Source organism: Manduca sexta, chromosome 10 (assembly GCF_014839805.1).
Source record: "Manduca sexta isolate Smith_Timp_Sample1 chromosome 10, JHU_Msex_v1.0, whole genome shotgun sequence".
In the NCBI taxonomy this organism is placed as follows: domain Eukaryota; kingdom Metazoa; phylum Arthropoda; class Insecta; order Lepidoptera; family Sphingidae; genus Manduca; species Manduca sexta.
In genome coordinates this window covers 6,510,085-6,530,813 of record NC_051124.1, presented here as the reverse complement: position 1 = coordinate 6,530,813, position 20,729 = coordinate 6,510,085, and the positions used below count along the sequence as shown (strand labels likewise).

Below are 20,729 nucleotides of genomic sequence, written 5' to 3'. Positions count from 1 at the left end.
AGTGAGAACCACCTGCTACATCTGGCGAGTCATTATCATTCAGTGCAAAAAACACAAATTTCTTTTTTGTCATGCCAAGTGGTTCTAAAAATGTTTTTATTTCTTCAGTTGGCACCATTTTTATGCACTGGGTCACTTCAGGCGACACAAATAGAAAATCTTTTGTATGACTGAACACGGTCTTTTCAAGATATTCAAAGCAAAATGATATAATTGTATCATTTAACCAATATGGTCCACTCAGCAGTTCTAAGTCGGACTGATGTAATAATATGTCATGGAAGCTCAACACAACCGATGCTTTAGCCATTTGCATATGTTTACTTATACACTCTATGGAACTTCTTCGATTATATTCCTTTCATCAAGATTATCTGCTAAGCAAGAAAAGTAAATATATGCCTAGTGTTTGATTTTGTAAAATAAATGTATTAAACGCATAGTAAAACAGTCGGTATCGAATACTGTGTGACATAAATAAAGCTTAGTCAAGATCATAATCCTAAAATACTCGATAATTACACTATAATCGTAAATAGTATTGCAGCAACTTACCATGTGTCAAAATTTATATCATTTGTCGACAATTACTCAATATAGCACACAAAAATGGTATCAGTCTACACTTACAAATTATCTCAAACACATTTTAGGCAATGTCTTCAAATTGAATAATAAGTCTGTAATTTATGTATCGCAAAATTTTCATTCAACAAAAATACTAAATACTCTCCACTAATAGATTGAATATGACAGTTCTTTTTTTTTTATTTCTTCCCGTCGGAAGGAACGTGTAAAAGAACCATAGTTTACACAGCCATGTCCACTGATACTCAAGAAAATCAATCTTTTTTTAATATATTAAAAATGGTGATCAAAACGTATCCTAGATAATACGTTCCTATATAAAATGCTTTTATGCATCTTTTAACCAAGAAATGCAGAGAATTCCAGATTTCCAATTGTTGACCTTCCTAAGACGCCATCGGCTGCTTAATCGCTTAGCTTAATTAACTATGTTAGTAATATTTAAACAGCAGGAGCGACAATATAGCCAACTTAATGTCCAATATTTATATTCAAATTTGGCTTTGGTTAAATAATTTATTATCAAGCTTACGTAGTATTTGTATTCTCTTTATCAAGTAGCTATTGCAGCTCACATTTTTCTATGGCTTTAGTTATTGTTCAATAATTTTATTACCCTTTGAGATTATTAAAGTTATTATCATACATAAAATCAATTAAGTAAGTATATTAAAATTGTATTTGCAATTAAATAACTACTTATTGGGTTTACTGATGAAAGTCAGAATTTTAAAAAAGGAGTGAGATAAAATCTAGCCATAAGTAGGTTATATAAAAAGAAAATTATGAAGACTACTTATTACTTAGTACCTACTTTACGCAAAGAGCAAAATACTTGATATTGAAAAATACATACTTAATTTATAATACCTAACTACTTCTATATATAACTATGGTAAATTTAGGGTGATGACGTATTTAAATGCCAAGGAAAACTGATGACCAAGGTCAAACCCAGATTAAAGTTAAAAGTTTGTCCAAGGTAAACACAAATTTTAAGAATATGAAAACCCACGTTAGCAATGAAACTGGGTCTTTATCAGAAATAGCTAAAAACGAGAAATATTTAAATATATTAATTACAATATTTGCATATTAATAACTCCGGACGGAAAAACAGGGGTGATATAAGTTTAAGGTGTGTATCTATTCTCTGTTTGTGACATGGTAGCTCCTAAATGAGCGACGATTTTTTTAAAACGCTGTGATTGCGGTGGTTCATACATATAATTTTAGAACATCTCTACAGGTGATTGGAGATCATCAGCTCTCTTTCTACTTTCCGTGTTCGATTGCTTTAAAATTTGGTAGGTATACTCCTACTTCAGTACTATACATTCAGTGACCTGTGGCTGGAAAGGCTTTTCACGCATACGAAGTTGCAAGCCTAATAAATATCGAGCCTAGTGCCTTATATAAGTACTTAAAAGTAGGTAATGTGAACTGTAGCTACCTAAGTAATTGTATTAAAACGTACTACATCGTTGAGGAAATTTTGTCTATACCTAGGATGTTTCACGTGATGTAAAGTCTAAGTTCACAATGTAGACGTTACGGTAGAGCAGGGTTTTACACATTCAGAATGGCATTTTGAATTCAGAGACCTGCAACAGCTAGATCACCATGATAAAAACATTAAGTTTGACACATGTTTTCGCGTTGGTAGATTACACAACAATACAAAAAGTGGTTGTCCCAATAGAAAAAATCTTTACTTATCTGAAATTATAGATATGACGCCAGATTAAATGCGCTTGAACGTCCTTGCGCAATATATTGTAAGACTTAGCTTTAGCCTGGTTAATGAGGCAGTAATGATTTGCCAACAAGCTATAAAATCCATGAGTTTACCAAATTTTAATCCGTTATACATACCTATGTACAATAGAAGCTCAAGTCCAGAGCGAGATAGCACTAATGACGTAGTTCATGTCGCTTTTCTATCCACTACTCGCATCGCCCATTCATTGAGTCGAACAGTCTGCCGTGTGTACTTTGTGACATCGGCCTTGTGCTAGTAACTTGCCAGAAAACGTCGCTTTACCATCATTTGATAACTCGTCTCTGGAGGACTATTTTTAATGTTTATATCTCGTGTCAGTGCCGTGAATATTTTTATCAAAAGACTTTAATTTAAACTACATCATGAATGCAACAGAGATAACATATAGGCCGATTAGCCTGAAACTTAAAGTTATGCACGTAGTGAGATTAACTGTCGCAGCCATAGCGAGGTTGTTCTTCAGATTGTACTACGGAAATGAAGGTGAAAAAGTTCCCCCTATTACCGATGACATATTGAAGGAACCGGCTATTGAAGTAGCAAAGAAAATACGCAACAAAGAGGTTTGTGACAATGTCAATATTTACTTTTGTAATAGATACATATTCGATTCAATTAGTACCAAATGTGAGAACATACGCGACAATTTAATTGAAATTTAGATAAATATGTAATTTACTTGAAATGTGGATAAATAGGTATGACTTTTAGTCATTTAGATACCTACCTTATGGGTAGAATGACTACTTACCATATTAAGGAAAATTACAATATAAACTGATAGGTCTGTTAGCAAATCATAAAATATAAAGCCGGCTAATTGTTAAACTTCGCGGAGCTGAGTAGGTATGACTCAAAATATTATATACCTACTGTGCCTTTTATAAAAAGTGACGTCCTTATAAACCGGTTTAATAGAACAACAATGTTTTATTAACAAGAGGCTGATAAGGATACGCAATACGCGTTTGATAATTTATTTGCCAAATCGATTAGATTATTTCCAACCGCGACAACTAGAGTAACTTATCTGTAATTTTATTATGCGAATTCTCTTTTCCTTCACTAATTTGTATCGTTTTATATATAACTAGGACTTCTAAGGATTTTAAGCGTAACTATGATAAATTCGTAATAAGTAATTACCAGTGGCGAACGGTGAAATTTACCGAAAGGAAACCCGACACAACATACAGGCGCTAATATGCATAAACATGGCCTGCAAATATTTTAAATCATAATTAGATTCCACAGAAATTCAACATAAAGGAAAGCCGGCAGAAATCGGGTTCTATGGGCCTATCGCCACTCATAATTACTCCCTTTTATGATACCTACACTAGCGTCTTTCATAATAAATTAGAAAAACATTTGCACAAATTATAAACTTCCGCAGCTTTTGGTATTATACAAATCCCCACCAATCAATACAAGCCTCACGAAATAGAGACATTTTAGATTTTGAATTCTGGTCACGGCAACCAATCTCAACGGAGATCAGCCAGGTACACTCAAAACATATTACAGTGCACAAGTATGTGCGCAATTCTCATGTGAACCTCTGATCCTTTACTCGAATAATAGTCCGGTGAGACATCAAGGCGACCGGAATTAGAACCCAGGACCTTAGTGCTGCAGTCTTACTCCTACCGTGTACACATTCAACTACGCCGTTGACCAGTCGACTGGCAATTAATCTACGCTAAGTCGTTTTTTCGCCAATTTAAGTTTTAATGCAAAAGTTTTCTTTTCTTTAATAAGCCAGAAAATATCATTGTTTTTTTTTTTTAAATGAAGAAGTTATTCATAACACAAAACGCTCATTCTAATGTTGGAAAAGTTATCATATTTTTTCTTTAAACGTCTCAACTGTAAAGTCAATATTATTAATTAAGCGTAGTGTTTGTTGTATCAATCTGTACTGTCCGATCCGGACGATGCCACTACATTGGCGCTTTAACTAATGCGAGAGTCTGGGCGGCAGATCTTTGCGAGTTCTTTTTACCCGATTATCGTAGGAGGGCAATGGTTTCTTCTTTATGTCGAGGTCGAAGCCAACGTTCGAGCGTACCAGTCGTTTAAGTTTGAGGGTTGAAACGCCATCAGCGTAGACAAAAAAATTCGGCGTAGTAGCTGAAATAGCCGATTTTCGTAAGAATAAGCAGTTAGATCCAACCAAAAAAACAGGCTTTCCCCTGCGTTATCCTGATGAAGAGAAAATCGTCGGGAATATTATCGGAAACTGGAAGGTAGGTTTAATAAGAACTGTGAGAAAGTAAGAATATAGTCAGATTTTGTAAACTGACTAAGCATTCTGAAAGCAAATAAATTATAGAAATTGTCGCTATCTATCTATCTATATCGCTCAGCGCGTAATATATTCTAGCTGGATTTAAAAATAGGTGTGCTCTAGCGTCTATATCAAAATAAACGGTTTGAAAAGTTCTACTGTTCTTACTCGTCCAAAAAATAATTACCCGTGCTGTCTTATGGCCCATAGTTTCCTAGTCCCTACCCATACCTTTTCGCACAAAAATCGATAACTCCACCTTTTCGCACCATTAAGCTGTGGAACATTCTACTGACACGCGTGTTCCCTAATGTGCTAGTCCTACGAGTGTTCATAATATGCGAAATATAAAAAAAGTTATTATACAGATGACATATCATGCGACTTTCAATAAAAAAACAGGGTCTTTTGCTGGTGGTAATCTTGGACTGCTCTAATAACGATAGTTTTATATATTTGTACTATATGCTATAGCAAAGAAGAAATATAAACTTTTTAACAGTACTAAATCAATATTTAGGTGCTATATATAATTAAGAATAGTTCAAAATAACCTATTTATAATGCCGTTGAATAAGTAAGTTTATTTACGATATATACGTAATTTATTATTTAATCCAAACAATTAGTCTTGTTACATGTAGTCTATAGGTAGAAGTTACATTACTAAAAGTTACACTGTAAATATAAGATCTCGACTACCGGCTGCTTCGTTGAAATGTGTTGCTCTAAATAGACTCACAATGCAACATAAATTGAACAGCAACGTCATAAAGAGGATAAACTGCTCTGACCTTCCCACGTCTTATACACTAAAGAAAGTGATTACCAATTATTTATGCTAGACTTTGATTGTGGCCTTGTCCACGTAGAATTTGGTTTCTGAAAAGTATCTATAAGAAACAGCTTGATCGTACCAAATATTATCAAAATCGGCTTAGAAAAGTAATTTATTTCCTTTAAACATACACAGTTACTTTCGAATTTCTAGTAGGTACCTAATATTAATATAATTTTTAATAGTACTTACCTATAGAGGAAATTTATCTAAGCGTTTTGTAAATTTGTTTCAGATTACAAGTGTCGAGGTACTAGAAGCATGTATTAGACGAATAAAAAATGTCAACTCGATCCTCAATTGTTTTGTCGAAGACCGGTTCGAGCTGGCTATGAAGGAAGCCAGAGAGGCCGATGAACTCATACGCAGTGGGACTAAGACTAGCGAACAATTGGCCAGTGAAAAACCTTTCCTCGGTGTGCCATTCACGACCAAAGACTGCATCAGTGTGAAAGGTAAAATCGCTTTCAATTTTGTTACGCAAAACTTGTATCGAAATAAATTGATTTTAAAAGAGTTATTCTAATCCAACGCTTCATTAATGTGGGTGTATTGATATAAAATAATATATTTTTCACATAACAGGTCTCCACCAAACGGCTGGTGTTGTGCTACGTAAGGATTTTATAGCTGAAGAGGATGCTAAGGCCATAAGTCTTGTAAAGGAAAAGGGAGCTATAATAATAGGGCTCACTAATGTCCCTGAACTTTGTATGTGGTAAGGTATAATATTATTTATTTCCCAGTATCTTGTTACACTGGATGAATTCGCAACGAGCACGCAGCCGCGTCTCGCAATTCGCCAATCTGACAAGAGCCTTTACTTAAACCATATTTGGAAACAGTCCAAATGTATATATAAATTAGATTGTTTTGAATTTCGTTGTACATTGGTTTTTGCTAAAGCTTATCACGTATGTACAACAAAATTTCCTTTTTTTTGATTTCGCATATACATAAATGTACTGTCATAAATATTTTTCGCAGGTGGGAGACGCACAATCATATATTTGGACGAACTAATAATCCGTATAATACCACTAGAATTGTCGGTGGGTCTTCGGGCGGCGAAGCTTGCTTGCAAGCGGTCGGTGGTAGCTGTTTTGGTATTGGTAAGATTATCATATAATGGTTGTCTTCTCACGGATCAGTATCGTAGATCTTTCAAACTATGCTTAGAGTTCATGTAGGCAGATACCGCTGATATTTAATTTGACCGCCAAGGAATTGTGCAATAGTAGATATTTTTGTTTTGGTTTTGAAGATTTATACAAGTAAAATGTTACTGTAATTGTGCATGTACAAATAAATCTGAATCACAATGCTTTGTAAATCAGGTGTCAAACTAGTAATACAAGTCGATACTTGCATTACAAGCGTGGTTCTTATCTTCAGGGCAACAACCTGCTCTTTGTTCCGTTGCATTACGTATTATTCTTTAGATTGGAATAATTATTCATAAAACCTTTCATTACAGGTTCCGACATAGGTGGATCAATCCGAATGCCAGCATATTTCAATGGAATATTTGGACACAAACCTTCTAAGTTTGTAGTATCCAATCATGGACAGTATCCTAGTCCAGAATCCGAATTACATGATTCTTTCCTAAGTATGTTTTACGCCATGTACCTATATACCCGTTTCTGTGGGTAGTAAAGCATTAACTATTCTGATGGTATGTTTTTAGGTATTGGCCCCATGACAAGATTTGCAGTAGATTTAAAACCTATATTGAAAATACTATCAGGTGAAAATGCAAGTAAATTAAATTTGGATGAGCCAGTTGACATTCAGAAAATAAAATTCTTCTATCAAATTTCTAATGATGCACCAACCGTGGATGCTGTTGATGTAGATATAATAACTGCAATGAAAACAGTGGTAGAATATTTAAAGGTGCAACATCAAATCACCGCAGAAGAAAAAAAAATTAAGCAACTTCAAAAATCCATTGCTATATGGCTATCAACAATGAAATCCGAAAAATTATTTGGAGAATTCATAATGACAAAGGACACTGTAGCATTAATCTTACTTGAAACGGTGAAGAATCTCTTTGGACTTTCTGGTAATACTTTCATCGGGCTTGTTACTTCATTGATTGATCACGGTGGAGTATCAGTTGGTGACGAAAGATACCATCATTACTTAAAATCGCGAGAAAATTTAGAAAAAACTTTTACAGACATGCTTGGAGACAATGGAGTGTTCTTGTATCCAACTCATCCGACTCCAGCTCCCTACCATAATGAACCAATAGTTAAACCATTTAATTTTAGTTATACTGCAATTATAAACTCTCTTGGTTTACCTGCTACGACTATACCTTTAGGACTTAGTAAGGAAGGACTTCCAATAGGATTGCAAGTAGTAGCAAATCACAATCAAGACAGATTATGCTTAGCAGTTGCAGAAGAGTTAGAAAAAGCTTTCGGAGGGTGGATTGAACCTCAAAAAGCATAATAATCAATAAAATCATAAAAGATTTGAGTGTCGTAATGCTGTGTACACCAGCTTATGTTCGTAACTATGCGCGTTCTTGTAATAACTAATTTCAGCGATATTCATACAATGTCCAAAAAATGTTTCTACTATCTTTGGGTTAGACATTATTGTAGAACGGACTGCCAAGACTAATGGCCGCAGGTTCAAAACCCAAGGGCACACACCTCTGACTTTTCTAAAATTATTTGTGTATTCTTTGTGAAATATGGCTTGCTTTAACGGTGAATTAAAACATCGTGAGGAAACGTGCACACCTGAGATGTTCTCTGTAGGTATTTGGAAGGTGTGTGAAGTCTACGAATCCGCACTAGGCCAGCGTAGTAGACTTAAGGCCTAATCCCTCTCAGTAGTAGAGAAGGCCTGTGCCCAACAGTGGGACAGTATATAATACAGGGCTGATATTATAGTCCATAAACAAGAACAAACTTTACTAAAATTATTTTTGATGCAAGTATCTAACCACCTCTAGGGGACACCATTATACAGGTTATTTTGTATTTATATTTATAAGAAGAGATACATATAAATGTATAATATTGTATTTTTGATTATTTTGAATACACACTTTGTAAGTAAACTGTTTGTTTTTAATCAGTATCCAAATTTACTAATGATTCCGCCCGCATTTATGCTTATTACCCTGGGATAAAACTAGCCTATACTACTTAGCGGTAATTGGAGCCGTAGCTAAACTGAATTTAAGGTAGGGCACCTGTGTTTACAGGTAGGGCGGAAGTAAAAATGTTACTACATCTGATCTGGTCAATCGATTTTTGGCTTTGATTTTTGACTTGTGAACATTAATGAGTCAGGTTAATACTTGCGTAATTGTTAGGGAACAAACAGTGGAACAAAATTAATTTAAATCTTGAAGGTGGTATTCCACCCATCAATACGAGGAACGCTTACTATGGGACCGACTTACGTGGGAACTTCAACCAACTATGGGAATACATAACGTGGTTAATTCGGTATTGTTTAGATGTCACTATAATCTTGTATTTTTTTAGTCATAATCTGTTTTACAGTCGTTTGCTTATTATGAGTTGATTATTAAGGTTGGTCATTAGTATTTTGAGGTAGAGCATTGCCCCACAATGCCCCCCTCTCCCTCTGGCTAGCTACGGCCCTGGTGGTAATGAACTTCCTATTTGTAAAAGAATTTTCAAAATCGATAAATTTCATATTCTTTTCAAAAATTTAAACCTTTTCTCTCTTTGAATATACTAGTTTAGATAAATCAAGGTCCTACTGAAGGTGCTACTTTTGAATGATGGGATTCGAGATCTACTATCACTATTGTACATGTAGCCCCGCGTTACGGTTCAGTGCAAAGAATAAATATATTTTTAATGAGTCCGTGCCGGAGTCTTACTAAACACCGGCCTAGTGCGAGTCGGACTCACGCACCGAGGGTTCCCTACAAACCTGTAGGTATATAAGTAAAAGTTAAGCCATCACGACAATCAAGTCATAGTTATGGTATTTTTTATTACAAAATGAAATCCATAACATAACAATATGGAAAGCTGGAGGAGTATAAATTAAAGACATAAGTTTAAAAAATTAAGGTTTTCGGGATTTTTCCTTTATATGTGCTGTAAAACCTTGCTTCATGCCAAGTTTCAAGATTCTAGGTCGACTGGAAGTACCCTTTAGATTTCGATTTACTTGCGAGTAGTTGCGAGTTTGAAAATATGCGGCTTAAATTGTTGTTTCTTTTAATTGCGTTGACATAGAAGTTTGATTTTGTTACACGTTAAAGGTATTAGGGTAAGGCTCATATTTTTAGCGCTATCGCATACAGGAGATCACAACAGAAGGTGTCACAACTGAAATAATTTGTTACAACAGAATTTGTAAACCTTTTTACACAGTAACACTGACAGAGCTTATTTTGCATTTTAAATAAGTAAGTGGTATATATATTTCATTTTTTATGTATGTTTGTATTTAATATGTATATTTAGTTTTCGAATTATTTTGTGTATAGTAAATTGATAAAATAAATAATAATATTAAATTAAAAACATGAGTTTTTGTATATATTTTTTATTATATATGACGTATTATTAAGTTGTTTATTTTCAGATTCAGCTGACTTATTTTTAAATTATGTTTTATAAATGTTGTGGAAAAATAAATACAGTTTGTGTAGTGATCAAAAATTTTATTGTTTTTAAATATTACAATCTACACTTTCCTTTATAATTTCCGTTGTAATACGTCGCACAATTTGTGTCACTCTGTCGCACAACGGATGTAATTTACAACACGAACTAACCTAAAAAAAATCATAACATGTAAAGTCATAAATATAGCCTTCAAAAACTGTCATAGTTCAACAAAGAAATGATTGTTGTGTATGATTTAAAACAAAAATCAGGACAACTATTTAATTAATGATAATTCCAAGGAATAAATCTTACCTTTTCTTAACGACAAACAGTCTGCTCCAACACGTTCTTCCAACTAACACGAAAAAAAGATAGCGGAATTGTTCAGGAATGTGTCAAGTACGATGAGCTAGTATTGTCACTTCAACTAAATTAATTCTTTATGGTAGATTATAAACAAGACCAGGAAATATCGCGTTACACAACTGACGTGTTACAAGAGAATAAAATTTGGGACACCTCTTAAGTTGTTAATATAAACAATACGGGGTGATTAATTGTAGTTGTTGTCGTTTTTTTTTCGTAGTTAATATCCTATAGAACAAGATATATACGAAAAATAAAAAATCATAATGATAAAAAATTATATGTGTAATGATTTGTGTGGAGTGGGCGTATGCGGACACCAACAAAATGTATGGAATGAAAAAGTCGAACATTTTTATTTTAATGTGTAAAAATAAATACTAGAAATATGTTTATGAAAAAATTTGACATAATAAAAAATTATACGTACTATATTTCATTTTTATAAAAAGTAGATTTATTATATTTTTTTTATTTTTTTTTTTTGGAGTCTAACTCTTCGGATACAAACATTTTACAAAATGCGCTAAAAATATGAGCCTTACCCATTATAGACCTGAGCATTTGATATGAATTTCAATTTAATACCTCTACGCGTTCATGAGGAAAGGGGTATCTTATATGATTAAAAATATTTTTATTATAGGATGTAACAAAAAAAATTACGGTTTTTGCAATTTCTCCTTTATCTGTACTATAAGACGTTGCTTCGTACCAAAATTCAAGATTCTGAGTTCACGGGAAGTACCCTGTAGGTTTTGATTCCCTTGCGAATTTCGAAAATTTGCGTCATAAACGGCTGTATCTTTTAATTGCGCTGGCTTAGAAGTTTGATTTTTTCACAGCTCTAAGGAACAGTAGACCTGAGTATTTGATATACATAAATTTCAACTTAATCCCTCCACGCGTTCCTGAGAAAAAAGAGTCTTGATAGACGGACGGACGGACGTACAACAAAGTGATCCTATAAGGGTTCCGTTTTTTCCTTTTGAGGTACGGAACCCTAAGCATAGATTAAAGTGTAACTTTCGTATTTAGTCGGCTTTAAACGTAAGTAACGTTTATATTCTCTTCAGTTGACTTATGTACGTTTACGTTTCTGTAACAAAAATAACAAGCATGGTCTGAGGTTTATGTGCCCAATGGCATTTAAGTAAATTTTACACAGAATTCAGAATTTGTAAAACAGGTCCTGAGTGTTAACATAAAATCAATTAAGTATATTAAAATTGTATTTGCAATTAAATAAGTACTTATTGGGTTTACTGGTGAAAGTCAAAATTTTAAAAAAGGAGTGAGTTAAAAATTGGCCATAAGTAGGTTATATAAAAAGAAAATTATGAAAACTATTACTTAGTACCTACTTAACGCAAAGAGCAAAATATTGATATACATAATTTATAATACCTAAGTACTACTTCGATATAAAATAACTATGGTAAATTTAGGGTTATGATGTATTTAAATGTTCAGGAAATCTGATGACCAAGGTCAAACCCAGATTAAAGTTAAATGTTTGTCCAAGGTTAACACAATTTTTTAATAATATGAAACCCCGCGGTGGCTATGATACTGGATCTTGATCAGAAATAGCTAAAACCGGGAAAAAATTAAATATATTAATTACAATATTTGCATATTAATAACCCTGGACGAAAAAACAGGGTGTGTATCGGTTCCCTGTTTGTGACATGGTAACTCCCATATGAACGACGATTTTTTTTAATACGCTGTGATTGCGGTGGTTTATAACATATAAGTAATTTCAGAACATCTCTACAGGAGATTGGAGATCATCAGCTCTCTTTCTACTTCCCGTGTTCGATTACTTTAAAATTTGGTATACTCTTACTTCAGTACTATACATTCAGTGACCTGCAGTAGGAAAGGCTTTTCACGCATGCGAAGTTGCCAGCCTAATAAATATCGAGCCTAATGCCTTAAAAACTTAAAAGCAGGTAATGTGAACTGTAACTACCTAGGTATTTGTATTGAAACGTACCACATCGCTGAGGAAATTTTGTCTATAAGTACCTAGGATGTTTCACGTGATGTTAAGACTAAGTTCACTGGGCTGAGTCGTGTTACCTTTAGTGATAGGTGCAATATGTCGCTCGCTCTATCACTAGCACCTACTTCTACGTTGTAGACGTTACGGTACAGCAGGGTTTTACACATTCAGAATGGCATTTTGAATTCAGAGACTTGCAACAGCTAGATCACCATGATAAAAAAATACAGTTTGACACATGTTTTCGCGTTGGTAGATTACACAATAATACAAAAAATTGTTACGTCCCAATAGAAAAATTCTTTACTTATCTGAAATTACAGATATGCCGCTAGAATAAAAGCGCCTGAACGTCCTTGCGCAATATATTGTAAGACTTAGCTTAAGCCTGGTTAATGAGGCATTAATGATTTGCCAACAAGCTATAAAATACTCGAATTTACCAAATTTCAAGCTGTTATAGATACCTGTGTAATACAATGGCAGCTCAAGTCTAGAGATAGATAGCGCTAATGACGTGGTTGATATCGTTTATCTATCCACTACTCGCATTGCCCATTCATCGTGTCCAACAGTCTGCCGTGTGCACTTTGTGACATCGGCCTTGTGCTAGAAACTTGCCAGAAGACGTCGCGTTACCATAATTTGATAACTCGTCTCTCGAGGACTCTTTTAATGTTTATATCTTATGTCAGTGCCGTGAATATTTTTATTAAAAGACTTTAATTTAAGCCACATCATGAATGCAACACAGATAACATATAGGCCGATAAGCCTGAAACTCAAAGTTATGCACGTAGTGAGATTAACTGTCGCAGCCATAGCGAGGTTGTTCTTCAGATTATATTACGGAAAGAAAGGAGAAAGAGTTCCCCCTATTACCGATGACATATTGAAGGTACCAGCTATTGAAGTAGCAAAGAAAATACGCAACAAAGAGGTTCGTAGCAATGTCAATATTCACTTTTGTAGTAGGTAAATATTCGATTCAATTAGTACCAAATGTGAGAACAGACGTGACAATGTGATTGAAATGTAGATAAATATGTAATTTATTTGAAATGTGGATAAATAGGTATGTCTGTCATTTAGATAGGGTAAGGTGGGGCACAGTGAAACGAAAAAGACGTTTTTATTTTTTTTTAATCTGTGTTCACGATATCTAAAAATTTTTAAAAAAATTATAAGCTTAATTTATTAATTAACTAGTTGACCCGACAGACGTTGTCCCGTCTTAACTATGAATTTGCAGCGCGCCTGCTGTCAATCGCTGACAGTTATTTCAAACAATTGACAGTTAAGTTTGAAAATTTCGTTTAGAAACTGTTAAGAGTTTTTTAGAAAAATTCATAGATGGTGATAGGTGTCCTATAATATTGTAATAAGAGTCATTTTAGTAAAATTGTTTTTAATACAAGCACATTTTTTCGTAGGTGTCATCCTTTAGGGCACTGTCTAGCATTAGTGACTTTACCTTATATAAAATTAATATTTTCCTCAAGTTTTCTTAAGGCGATAGCTCAAGGTCCATTTTCATACATTTTGTTTCACCTTTAATCTGGGTAACTAAACAAGTATTGGCAAGTAAAGAATTTAAATTCACGTCTAGTTAGCGATTAGTTCTCGCAGTTGAAAGAAAAACGTAAAAATAATTAATAATCATGGATATTTCGGCCTTTAAAATTTAATATGACGAAATTTTAAGTATTTTGGTTTGGTTTGGTTACACTTTTCTTGCATTGACCCATTTGTAGGGTCCAAACAGTTTTCTGAAAAAAAAAAGATCTCGTCTACAAACTGCTTCGTTGAAATGTGTGGCTCTAAATAGACTCACAATGTAACATAAATTGAACAGCAATGTCATAAAGAGGATAAACTGCTTTAACCTTCTCGCGTTTAATACACTATGAAGAAAGTGATTACCAATTATTTATGCTAGACTTTGATTGCGGCCTTGTCCACGTAGAATTTGGTTGCTGAAAAATATCTATAAGAAACAGCTTGATCGTACCTAAATATGATCAAAATCGGCTTAGAAATGTAATTTAATTCCTTTGAACATACGCAGTTACTTTCGCATTTATAGTAGGTAAAAGGAAATTTATCCAAGCGTTTTGTAAATTTGTTTCAGATTACAAGTGTCGAGGTACTACAAGCATGTATTACACGAATAAAAAATGTCAACTCGATCCTCAACTGTTTTGTCGAAGACCGGTTCGAGCTGGCTATGAAGGAAGCCAGAGAGGCCGATGAACTCATACGCAGTGGGACTAAGACTAGCGAACAATTGGCCAGTGAAAAACCGTTCCTCGGTGTGCCATTTACGACCAAAGACAGCATCAGTGTGAAAGGTAAAATCGCTATCAATTTTGTTACACAAAACTTAAGTATATCGAAATAAATTGATTTTAGAAAAGTTATTCCAATCCAAAGCTTCATTAATGTAGGTGTATTGATATAACATATATTTTTACATTACAGGTCTCCACCAAACGGCTGGTGTTGTGTTACGTAAGGATTTTATAGCTGAAGAGGATGCTAAGTGCATAAGTCTTTTAAAGGAAAAGGGAGCTATAATAATAGGGCTCACTAATGTACCTGAACTTTGTATGTGGTAAGGTATAATATTATTTATTTCTAAGTATCTTGTTACACTGGATGAATTCGTAACGAGCAGCGGCTCGCAATTCGCCAATGTGACAAGATTGTTTGGAATTTTGTTGTACATTGGTTTTGGCAAAAAATAATCACATACCTATGTACAATAAAATTTCCTTTTCTTTGATTTCGCTTATACATAAATGTACTGTCATAAATATTATTCGCAGGTGGGAGACGCACAATCACATATTTGGACGAACTAATAATCCGTATAATACCACTAGAATTGTCGGTGGGTCTTCGGGCGGCGAAGCTTGCTTGCAAGCGGTCGGTGGTAGCTGTTTTGGTATTGGTAAGATTATCATATAATGGTTGTCTTCTCACGGATCAGTATCGTAGATCTTTCAAACTATGCTTAGAGTTCATGTAGGCAGATACCGCTGATATTTAATTTGACCGCCAAGGAATTGTGCAATAGTGTAATATTTCCGACATAGGTCTGTTGCAAACTCGGGAATGATGCATAACAAAACAATATCGACCGTTACGTATCACGTTTAATGCAGAACTGACAACTGTCATGTTCCGCGCTTATTACCCACATTTGAAATATACATTACAAATAGTAGATATTCTTGTTTTGGTTTTGAAGATTTATACTAGTAAAATAATACTGTAATTGTGTGTGTACAAATAAATTCGAATCACAATGCTTTGTGAATCGGGCGTCAAACTAATAATACAAGTTAAACGTGCAAGCGTGGTTCTTATCTTCAGGGTAACAACCTGCTCTTTGTTCCGTTGCATTACGTATTATTCATTAGATTGGAATAATTATTCATCAATCCTTACATTACAGGTTCCGACATAGGTGGATCAATCCGAATGCCAGCATATTTTAATGGTATATTTGGACACAAATCTTCTAAATTTGTAGTATCCAATGATGGACAGTATCCTGATACAGAATCCGAATTACATGATTCTTTCCTAAGTATGTTTTACGCTATGTATCTACATACCCGCTTCTCTGGGTAGAAAAGCATTAACTATTCTGATGGTATGTTTTTTTAGGTATTGGCCCCATGACAAGATTTGCAGTAGATTTAAAACCTATATTGAAAATACTATCAGGTGAAAATGCAAGTAAATTAAATTTGGATGAGCCAGTTGACATTCGGAAAATAAAATTCTTCTATCAAATTTCTAATGATGCACCAATCGTGGATCCTGTTGACGTAGATATAATAACTGCAATGAAAAAAGTTGTAGAATATTTGAAGGTGCAACATCAAATCATCGCAGAAGGAAAAAAAATTAAACAACTTCAAAAATCCATTGCTATATGGCTATCAACAATGAAATCCGACAAATTATTTGGAGAATTCATAATGAAAAAGGACACTGTGGGACTAATATTACTTGAAATGGTGAAGAACCTCTTTGGCCTTTCTGGTAATACTTTCGTCGGGCTTGTTGTTTCATTGATTGATCACGGTGGAATATCAGTTGGTGACGAAAGACATCACCATTTCTTAAAATCGCGAGAGAATTTAGAAAAAACTTTTATAGACATGCTTGGAGACAATGGAGTGTTTTTGTATCCAACTCATCCGACTCCAGCTCCCTACCACAATGAACCAATAGTTAAACTATATAATTTTAGTTATACTGCAATTATAAACTCTCTTGGTTTACCTGCTACGACTATACCTTTAGGACTTAGTAAGGAAGGACTTCCAATAGGATTGCAAGTAGTAGCAAATCACAATCAAGACAGATTATGCTTAGCAGTTGCAGAAGAGCTAGAAAAAGCTTTCGGAGGATGGATTGAACCACAAAAAGCATAATCTATATATATATAAATGAATTGCTGTTCGTTAGTCTCGCTAAAACTCGAGAACGGCTGAACGGATTTATCTTATCTTGGTCTTGAATTATTCGTGGAGGTCTAGGGAAGGTTTAAAAGGTGAGAAAAATTCGAATAATTGCCGGGAAAATCCTCAAAACAGCATTTTTCTATTTCCCATACAAACGTTTTCTAAATAAAATGGAGAGTGAATTTGTAATTTATTACCGCTGCATAAAGTTCAAATTCGCGTGCGCGTTGGAGGATCTAATATCGCGTTCTGAAACTCAACAAAAGTGAAAGTGAATCGCGAACGCGACAAAATTGCATAGTCTCAAAATACATAGTACATAAATAGTGGTCGGCTTCGAGAAACTCAATTTTAGCTAACTTCAGTTGTTAATATAATATATAACTCAAAGGTGACTGACAGTGATATATCAAGGAACAGCCCAAACCATTGGACGGATCGGGCTAAGACTTTACATGCATAAAGCTACTATGACGTAGGCATCCACTAAGAAAGGATTTTGATAAATTCTACCCTTAAGGGGATAAAATAGGGGATGAACGTTTGTATAAATGTTCTTAGATTTTCGACTGATTGAACTGAAATTATAGATTGGGGATAAAATTAGTTTGAACCTATAAGTACCGGGAAAATATGTAGCAAGACTTTTATCAAACAGTGGAATTTTATCCTGGAAAACACCTTCACGCGGGCGAAGCCGCGAGCAAAAGCTAGTAGTCAATAAAATCATAAAAGGTTTGAGTGTCGTAATGCTGTGTACACTAGCTTATGTTGGTAACTATGCGCGTTCTTGTAATAACTAATTTTAGCGACATTCATACAATCTCCCAACCACGTTTCTACTAGCTTTGGGTTTGGGATTATTAAAATACTTGTCAAATTATATGTCCTTGCTTTATAATTCCTAGATTTCGTGATTAGTGAGCTAATAATGGTGTATTTACCTGCAAGTTATTACAGAAAATGAGTTCAATGATCAGTATGTAACAAAATCGGTCTGTAGCTTATAGATAAAAGTAAATAACTATTTACGAGTAATTAACATCGATTTGAACCACTGAAATCGTATAACATTTGAACGAGTTAACGGAAAAAACAAGTGGCAATTTATAAATATACGAGTTAAAAACGTATAAACCATAAAGGAGAAAGTAAAATTTTAATGTTAGTAAATAGTAGATACCTACCTACTTACTCTAATTTTAAAATTATGCCTACGTCTGAAATCTGATTGTGTCAATTATGGCAATTCATGAGCAAATTGCATAAATGTAAAATCTACTTATTATTCTAATATTTTTGATGGGCTGCTAATTGTAATGTTCTTTATATATAAAACCACTGTAACTATATACCATTTTTATTATAGTTGCCACAGATTTACGTAAAGGTGCTAGTTGTCTAATTTCTGAAAACCATTATCACATAGCGGTGTCTGTGGACCCCAAAGATAATGTTTATTTTTTATTGTTGTCAATGTTGTATGTATTTCATTTAAAGAAATCATTACAAAAAATACACAGCCATAACAGCAAGTACTTACAAATGTTACGTCAGCGCAAATTTCGCCAGTTGAAACCATCACGTTGAATACAATCACGTGTTCCAGCTAAAAATAAATTAAGTTTATTTTTGGGTTTTTAGTAACACTGTTCAATGTTTTTTATAAATTTGCAATTGCTTTTAAACTATATAAGGTATGTGGTGGCAATAAAGAAGTCATTATTTTGCATACTGTCAAATAGCCTAGAGATTGATAGGAAAGATATCTAACGAGGTACGTAAGAAATATATATATTTTGTTCTGTAACTAGCTGATGATACTATACACTGAATATTAAGAGATTTTAAATTTACTAATTTCGTTTGATTTTATTATAGTCAATAAACGAAAACAAACTTTAATAAAATTATACTTGATGTAAGTATCTAACCACCTTCCGGGGACACCATTATACCTACAAGTTATTTTGTATTTATATTTATATGAAGAGATTTATACATAATATTGTACTTTTGATTATTTTGAATACACATTTTGTAAGTAAACTGTATTTTTTACTCAGTATCCAGATTTACTAATGATTTCCTGAATGATTAGAGCAGTTCGGAAATCATTACCATGTGGTTTTATAATTATTATTTATTACTCGCGATTCCGCCCGCATTAACGATTATTCCTGGGACAAAAGTAACCTTTATTACTTAGAATATAACTAAGTAATAAAGGATAAATGTGAACTTCCAATTTGTGAAAGAATTAAAAAAAAATATTATTGAGTAATTATACATTAAAAAATCCAACTTTTTTTCTCTTTAAAAATAATAATATCAGTTTAGATAAATCTAGGCCTTACTGAAGGGTCTAGATTCAAGACCTACTGTCATTATGTATGGAGCCCTTTACTGGCGTTATGGTCTAGGCCCTAGGGCAAAGAATAAATATAATACTAATGAATCCGTACCAGAGCCATACTAAAAAAAGGACCTCGGCTAAGATTCTTCGAGAGGCATCTTATGTGGGTGCGAAGCCACGATACGCCTCTTCCTAAACCCGCCAATGAGCGTCCTCCGTTATCAATAAACGGAAAAGTGATCATTTATAAAACATAACGCGCATGACCACGTTACTGTTAAAAAGAATAAAGCCGAAGAATAGAATATAAGCAGTCTACTAAAATGTAATTATTATACGTCATTTATTAAGTATATAGGCGATTATATCGAAGTGTAGAGCTACGCTGATAATAAAAAATCTAATTTGATACGCAACGAATCAAATACTTTGATATCAATTAAAGTAATCATTGTACCTGTCTATAATATAAATAATATAATAATATCAGCCCTGTATTATATATTTGCCCACTGCTGAGCACGGGCCTCCTCTACTACTGAGAGGGATTAAGCCTTAGTCCACCACGCTGGCCTAGTGCGATTGGTAGACTTCACACACCCTCGAAATTCCTATAGAGAACTTCTCAGATGTGCAGGTTTCCTAACGATGTTTTCCTTTACCGTTAAAGCGAACGATAAATTCACAAAGAATACACACATGATTTTAGAAAAGTCAAAGGTTTGTGCCCTTGGGCTTTGAACCTGCGGCCATTCGTCTTGGCAGTCCGTTCCACGCCCAACTAGGCTATCGCCGCTTTTTTTACCTGCCTAGTACTGTTTAAATTATTTAATCATTACGTTTGGAGTAATCATTCTAATTTAATATGATAGTTTGTTAATTGAGATCCTTCAAAGGAGCGATTGCGCATTCCAGGTTCTAGTTATGGAACTTTAGGACGAGTAGATGTAACTATTTAAACCATAAACAACATTATTTGAACTTTATATAAATGTTACGAAATGGAATTTGCAAATATTACAAATGGGACGTGATATTTATAGCTCTTTCAATTCATGCTATGTAGTAATAAAGTATGGTATTTAATATACCTATATAGTGACCACTGTTATATAATATCAATACCTTTTTTTATGGATGTGATCAATCAACTTTATTATCTTCTTGTATTTTATTAGTGTTACCTTGGGTATCCTAGTTGTTTTGCTCATTGGTAAATAAAAAATAAGGCCAAGTAAAATTGGCAACTCTTAAAATAAACGCCCCTGGTCTTCTGAAATTTTTGGCACTCATACAAAAGAAGTTACTATCAATGACACACATTTGTAAAGATTTATTGGGTAAGATCAGTTTTTGTTTTGAATGTGTTTGTTTACATTTAAATAAAGGTA

At 33.8% G+C, this 20,729-nt stretch overlaps 3 protein-coding genes across 4 annotated transcripts in view; 2 read left to right on the top strand and 1 right to left on the bottom strand.

Annotated features, from left to right (window-relative positions):
* LOC115455785 (cytochrome b5 reductase 4) overlaps positions 1–2,576 on the bottom strand; it is a 64,319-nt gene extending 61,743 nt beyond the window's left edge. Inside the window, exon 1 of one of the 2 annotated variants that reach the window (XM_037437057.1) lies at positions 2,464–2,576. Coding sequence is in view for 1 of the 2 variants with exons in the window: in XM_030184491.2 (XP_030040351.1) it covers positions 556–558 (3 nt within the window). In the remaining variant the exon portion in view is untranslated. Of the gene's footprint in view, positions 1–555; positions 776–2,463 lie in introns of those variants that run through there. The other variant, XM_030184491.2, reaches the window with a different exon arrangement.
* LOC115455787 (fatty-acid amide hydrolase 2-B) lies at positions 2,561–8,584 on the top strand. The gene is made up of 6 exons (XM_030184494.2): positions 2,561–2,934; positions 5,735–5,954; positions 6,085–6,217; positions 6,487–6,611; positions 6,977–7,111; positions 7,190–8,584. The coding sequence occupies exons 1-6, from the start codon at positions 2,734–2,736 to the stop codon at positions 7,963–7,965; spliced, it is 1,590 nt and encodes a 529-aa protein (XP_030040354.1). The 5' UTR covers positions 2,561–2,733; the 3' UTR covers positions 7,966–8,584.
* A 4,453-nt stretch (positions 8,585–13,037) lies between these two features.
* On the top strand, positions 13,038–19,031 carry LOC115455875 (fatty-acid amide hydrolase 2-B). Its single transcript, XM_030184638.2, has 7 exons — positions 13,038–13,441; positions 14,633–14,852; positions 14,983–15,115; positions 15,330–15,454; positions 15,962–16,096; positions 16,177–16,952; positions 17,697–19,031. Exons 1-6 carry the CDS (start codon positions 13,241–13,243, stop codon positions 16,950–16,952), a joined length of 1,590 nt encoding a protein of 529 aa, XP_030040498.1. The 5' UTR covers positions 13,038–13,240; the 3' UTR covers positions 17,697–19,031.
* The last annotated feature ends 1,698 nt before the right edge of the window (positions 19,032–20,729 follow it).

Coding starts and splice junctions, on each gene's coding strand:
- LOC115455787 (XM_030184494.2), top strand. CDS start 2,734: ATGAATGCAACAGAGATAACATATAGGCCGATTAGCCTGAAACTTAAA. Junction 5,955..6,084: donor AGACTGCATCAGTGTGAAAG/GTAAAATCGCTT, acceptor TTCACATAACAG/GTCTCCACCAAACGGCTGGT. Junction 7,112..7,189: donor ATTACATGATTCTTTCCTAA/GTATGTTTTACG, acceptor GTATGTTTTTAG/GTATTGGCCCCATGACAAGA.
- LOC115455875 (XM_030184638.2), top strand. CDS start 13,241: ATGAATGCAACACAGATAACATATAGGCCGATAAGCCTGAAACTCAAA. Junction 15,116..15,329: donor GTACCTGAACTTTGTATGTG/GTAAGGTATAAT, acceptor TATTATTCGCAG/GTGGGAGACGCACAATCACA. Junction 15,455..15,961: donor TGGTAGCTGTTTTGGTATTG/GTAAGATTATCA, acceptor CTTACATTACAG/GTTCCGACATAGGTGGATCA.